At 39.6% G+C, this 5,700-nt stretch overlaps 1 protein-coding gene across 1 annotated transcript; it reads right to left on the bottom strand.

Annotated features, from left to right (window-relative positions):
- Positions 1-2,947: 2,947 nt before the first annotated feature.
- LOC108710686 (olfactory receptor 1468) lies at positions 2,948-4,043 on the bottom strand. Its single transcript, XM_018251801.2, has one exon. The coding sequence runs from the start codon at positions 3,860-3,862 to the stop codon at positions 2,948-2,950; it is 915 nt and encodes a 304-aa protein (XP_018107290.1). The 5' UTR covers positions 3,863-4,043.
- Between the last annotated feature and the right edge of the window lie 1,657 nt (positions 4,044-5,700).

The raw sequence follows: 5,700 nt of genomic DNA, 5'->3' as shown, positions 1-5,700 counted from the left end.
ACTAGTGTTTATCCATCATGTGACACAGAAGCACAAGAATGAATTGTGAGCTCTTCAGAGACACTGTCTGCTCAAATCCAGCTAAATGCACTCACATTGATTGGGAGGCGTCTCATAATGAGCCAAAACATAGAGCCAAAGCAACCCAGGAGTTTATTAAAGCAAGGAAGTGGAATATTCAGCTGATGTGAAGCCAATTGAGCTGCATTTCACTTGTTGAAGACTAAACTTGGGACAGAAAGGCCACAAACAAAGAGCAAGTGAAAGAAGCGGCTGCAGTAAAGACCTGGCAGAGCATTAAACAGGAGCAAACCCACAATCTGCTGATGTCCATGAGTTCAACACTTCAGCCTGTCATTGCAGCAAAGGATTTTCAACCAACTATTAGACATGAACATTTCATTTTCACTTTTTTAATTTGACCAATTAATTTTGAGCCCCTAAAATGAAGTGATTGTGTTAAAAAAGGCTTTAGTTCCTCACATTTTTATGCAATTTTTTTGTTCAACCCACTGAATTAAAGCTGAAAGTCTGCAGTTCAACTGCATCTGATTTGTTTCATTTAAAATTCATTGTCGCAACTCTACCTTAAATTAAACCTCTCTAAAACTGAAATGGTCCTCTTTCCTCCAACTAACACCAGTAACATCCCAGAAGTATCCATCATCATCACATATAATATTATGTTCCCCACAGTCATCGCTTTGGTGTCCCCAAGAGTCTCCAAGCAGTTGGTATATGTGCGAAAAGTAGCCGGCGTCTTGTACCAACTGCTTGGAGACTCTTGGGGACACCAAAGCGGTGACTGTGGGGAACATAATATTATATGTGAACTCATCACTGGAACATTGTAAGTGTATTTTTACGATTGATCATTAAAATGTTTATGAGTTTACACTATGTTAGCGCATTCTTATAGTGGGATGAAGTTTGGGAGCCGCATGCAAAACCCACTGCTGATATCCACGTTTCCTTAATGTGCATCATTCCATAAACGTCTGTGAGTACCCCTCTATACAAATTCTCACGGTACAAGGCTTGAGATAGTGGTTAATAAATCACAAAGACACGATTGAGTGGATATAAGGGACACTTTATTCATAAGATAATCACATAAAGTGTGTGAATACATCTGGAGAATACTACACCATATTGGCGAAAATCTCTCTTTTCTCTTTTATTTTTTTCTCTGTGAGCCTGACCTCGTGCTGTAAGCGCTGGTTTTTCTTTTAAAACTGTAGATCTCTGGTAGATTTGTAGAGTTTAGTTCTTATTATATATTTAAATGTGGTAGGAAAGCTTTTTGAAGGGTTAATAAAGGATAAGATACTGGACTTCACAGCAAATCATAATACTATGAGTTTGTGCCAGCATGGTTTTATGTGTAATAGATCTTGCCTGACTAACTTAATTTCTTTTTATGAGAAGGTAAGTAGAGACCTGGATTCTGGGATGGCAGTGGATGTGATTTACTTAGACTTTGCTAAAGCATTTGATACAGTGTCACACAGAAGGTTACTGGTTAAATGAAGGAATGTTGGCCTGGAACATAGTATTTGTACCTGGATAGAGAACTGGCTAAAAGATAGACTACAAAGAGTGGTGGTAAATGGAACATTTTCTAATTGGACCAGTGTTGTTAGTGGAGTACCGCAGGGCTCTGTACTAGGTCCCTTGCTTTTCAACTTGTTTATTAATGACCTGGAGGTGGCCATTGAAAGTACTGTTTCTATTTTTGCAGATGAGACTAAATTGTGCAGAACTATAGGTTCCATGCAGGATGCTGCCACTTTGCACAGTGATTTGTCTAAACTGAAAAACTGGGCAGCAAACTGGAAAATGAGGTTCAATGTTGATAAATGCAGGTTATGCACTTTGGCAAAAATAATATAAATGCAAGTTATACACTAAATGGCAGTGTGTTGGGAGTTTCCTTAAATGAGAAGGATCTTGGGGTCTTTGTAGATAACAAGTTGTCTAATTCTGGGCAGTGTCCTTCTGTGGCTACTAAAGCAAATAAAGTTCTTGTATAAAAAAGGGCATTAACTCAAGGGATGAAACATAATTGTGTCTCTTTATAGGTCCCTGGTGAGGCCTCATCTGGAGTATGGGGGCAGTTTTGGACTCCAGTCCTTAAGAGGGATATAAATGAGCTGGAGAGAGTGCAGAGAATAAGTGCAACTAAACTGGTTAGAGGGAGGGAAGAGTTAAATTATGAGGGGAGACTGACAAGGTTGGGGTTGTTTTCTCTGGGGGAAAAAAGGCGCTTGTGAGGGGACATGATTAGACTTTACAAGTACATTAGAGGACATTATAGACAAATAGCAGGGGACCTTTTTACCCATAAAGAGAATCACGTACCAGAGGCCTCCCCTTCAGACTAGAGGAAAAGAAGTTTCATTTAAAGGAACAGAGTAGGGGGTTCATCACAGTGAGGACAGTGAGGTTGGGGAATGCACTGCCGGGTGATGATTCAGTTAATGACTATAAGAGGGACTTGGATGATTTCGTGGACAGACATGGGGCAAATTCACAAAAGTGCAAAGTGGCTAACGCTGGCGAAAATTCGCCAGCGTGACGTCATTTTGCCACTTCACCAATTTACTAAGGATCCCTGGCGTAAATTCGCTAGCAAAGTAGATAGACTCTAGTGGTACTTCGCTCCCTAACGCCAGGCAAAGTTTCACTCTGGCGAATAGACGTAACTACGCTAATTCACTAAGATGCAGATTTTTCTGAACGTTACCACTTGCGCCAGAGTTTACTTCGCCAGCTCAGACCAACCAAAATGCAGGTCCGTTCAGCAGGTGAGTGTATGGTAGTGGCATCAGTGACATTGGCAGCAGAGGGGGCAGTGGTTGGGGGTGGGGTGGGCCCCCTTGGGTCTCAAGTCTGCCTGTGTGGAAGGTGTTTATCCCTCTTAATCGAAACATTATATTCCATTTACTTATAGTTTCTTAAGGGCATCATTCATGTCTTTATTTCTCAGGCTGTAAATAACTGGGTTAATCACAGGAATCAATATGGTGTATAAAAGAGACAGAACTTTGCTCATGGTCTGTGATTTGTTTCTGGAGGGAGACACATAAATAGCAATGAGAGTCCCATAAAACATGGAGACCACAGCCAAGTGGGAGCTGCAGGTGGAGAAGGCTTTTTGTCTCCCGGTATTGGACACTATCTTTATGATTGCATGGGCAATACACATATATGATACAGTGATCAGTATAAAAGGTGAAATAACTACTGGGATAGACAGTGTGGTTACTTCTAATTGCACAAAGAAAGTGTCTGAGCAGGAAAGTTCTAGAAGAGGTAATAAATCACAAAAGAAATGATTAATGGTATTTTGGTCACAAAACTGTAGTGTCCCTACTAGATTTACCGTAATCATTGTAATTCCAAAGCCAAGAGCCCATGACATCAAAGTTAATGTAACACAAACCCTGGGGGACATTATAGAAGAGTAACGCAGTGGGATACAGATGGCCACATATCTGTCATAGGACATTACTGCTAGAAGCAAACACTCAAAAGATTCTGGGACACAAAACAAAGAATATTGAGTAACACAGCCAACAAGGGATAATTTGGCTTCTTCATTTATTACAGTTTGGAGCAGAGTGGGGACAATATTTGAGGATCCCAGTAGATCAGTGAGGGACAACTGCTGGAGAAAGAAGTACATGGGGGACTGGAGGTTCCGGCTGGAGGACACCAACACTATGATGAGAACATTCTCCCAAACTGTCATAATGTAAATTAGAAGGAACAGAGAGAAGACAGGAATTCTGAAGTTGTGGAGATTCTGAAATCCCAAGAGAACAATCTCACTGACCAACGTCTGGTTCTTCTCATTCATTGTCTGGAGAGGAAATAGAAATACATTGACCAGTACAATAATAACAATAGTCCCACTCTTACCGTTGTGATTGTTGTGATTGGTCAATAAACTGCGTAAGTTTCATTGGAGAAAAGTAAAACACAGCATTACTTTTAAATCTCAATAAAACTAGAAGTAATAGTAATTAAATATATGACCTTCAGTGTCCCCAACCTTGTTCTGTTCCTTTATAATTGATCCATGTTCTTCTGCATTCAACAAGCATTTTAGGTCCATCCAGAGGAGTAGGAAAATATTATTAGGAAAATAAAGAGGTTTAAAAGCAAATGCATTCTACGCCATGGTTTTACTTGAAAATATTCAGTTCCAATGAGACTGCACCAACCACTTACTGATTTTTTTTATCTTATTTAAATAACAGTGTACAATAAACTAAGCTATAAAGTAAGGAAATTAGAAGTCCATGGAACCATAAATGGGTGAATGGATCCTGTCTCTTTAAGTATTGTTCAGAAATTGTAAATCATTTTTTTTCCATTTTAAGAGGAATTTTTGACTTTTTTTATGTTTTCTAATCTGTAGTTGAGTGTTTTGTTATTACATCTAGATCTTTCAATTCTAAAAGAGCCTCCACTGGAGAAGGAAGGGGATCCCCTATCCAGTTCTTGAAAATTGTTCTGTGAGCCGCTGCTATTGTCAGTTTTACCAATGCATGAATAAAGGTGGCCATACATGGGCTGACAAAAGCTGCCGACAGACAGAGTCGGCAGCTTATTGGCCCGTGTGTGGGGCCCCCCGACGGGCTTCCCTGATCGAGATCTGGCCGAAAGTCGACCAGATCTCGATTGGATGGGACTAAAAATCCCGTTGGATCGCGGCCACATCCATTCGTTGATGCGGTCCCGCGATCCGAGTGCCCATTACTATTCGTTAGGATCCGATCGTTGGGCCCTAGGGCCCACGATTGGATCAGCCCGATATTGCCCACCTCAAGGTGGGCATATCGGGGAGAGATCCGCTCGTTTGGTGACATCGCCAAACGAGTGGATCTCTTCGTGTATGGCCACCTTAAGTGAGGGACACTAATTCTTGGATTTATATGTATAAGATTTAGGGATTATTTATCAAAATCCAAATTTTTCAGATTTTTTAAAATAAAAAAAGTTCAATTAAACTAGAATCCACAGTTTGACCTTATTTATTATTTAAAAAGCAAAAATGAATCGGTTCAGGGAAAAACCAGAAAAAAAGTAGGAAAAATAGTATCATCTGCTTTTTCAGTTTTTTTTCTCGATTTGTACGATTTTTTCAGGGTTTGTCCAGAAAGCCCAAAACGATCAGATTTTTAAGGTTAAACCTAGCGCAGACCACAATAACCTTCAATCAGGAGAGGGACCTCTCCCATTGACTTATACACAACCTCGGCAGGTCTGAGATTGCGGATTTTTGGATTCAGACTTTTTGCAGCCTCAGGGTATAATACATTTTGAAAAAGTCGTATTTTTTGTCCACTTATAATTTGGATATTATTGTAAAAAAACCCTTAATTTTTCAAGTTTTTATCATTCAGACTTTAATAAATAACCCCCTTAATGTTAGAAATCTCGCCTAACAGACTGATTACCAGAGTGAACGAGATAAAAGTAATGTTCAATTAATCTTCAATGTCCTTCCAACATATTTGGTTTAGGGGACAATCCCATAATAGATTAAACAAGTTGGGTGATGGAGCACCACATTTTGGACATTTATTAGAATATTTGTTGTTTTCATAATAAGAACTGAAACCTTTCTATACTAAGTGAATTCATCTGTATTTTTGTTCTCTCCAGGTTTCAGAGGTAACATATTCATAT

The sequence above is a fragment of the Xenopus laevis genome, chromosome 3L (genome assembly GCF_017654675.1).
Source record: "Xenopus laevis strain J_2021 chromosome 3L, Xenopus_laevis_v10.1, whole genome shotgun sequence".
Classification (NCBI taxonomy): Eukaryota; Metazoa; Chordata; class Amphibia; order Anura; family Pipidae; genus Xenopus; species Xenopus laevis.
The sequence above is the reverse complement of the archived record's forward strand: the minus strand, read 5'-3'. Positions and strand labels throughout refer to the sequence as shown.

Bases quoted from the DNA above. Each gene is read 5' to 3' on its own strand.
- LOC108710686 (XM_018251801.2), bottom strand. From the start codon at position 3,862: ATGAATGAGAAGAACCAGACGTTGGTCAGTGAGATTGTTCTCTTGGGA.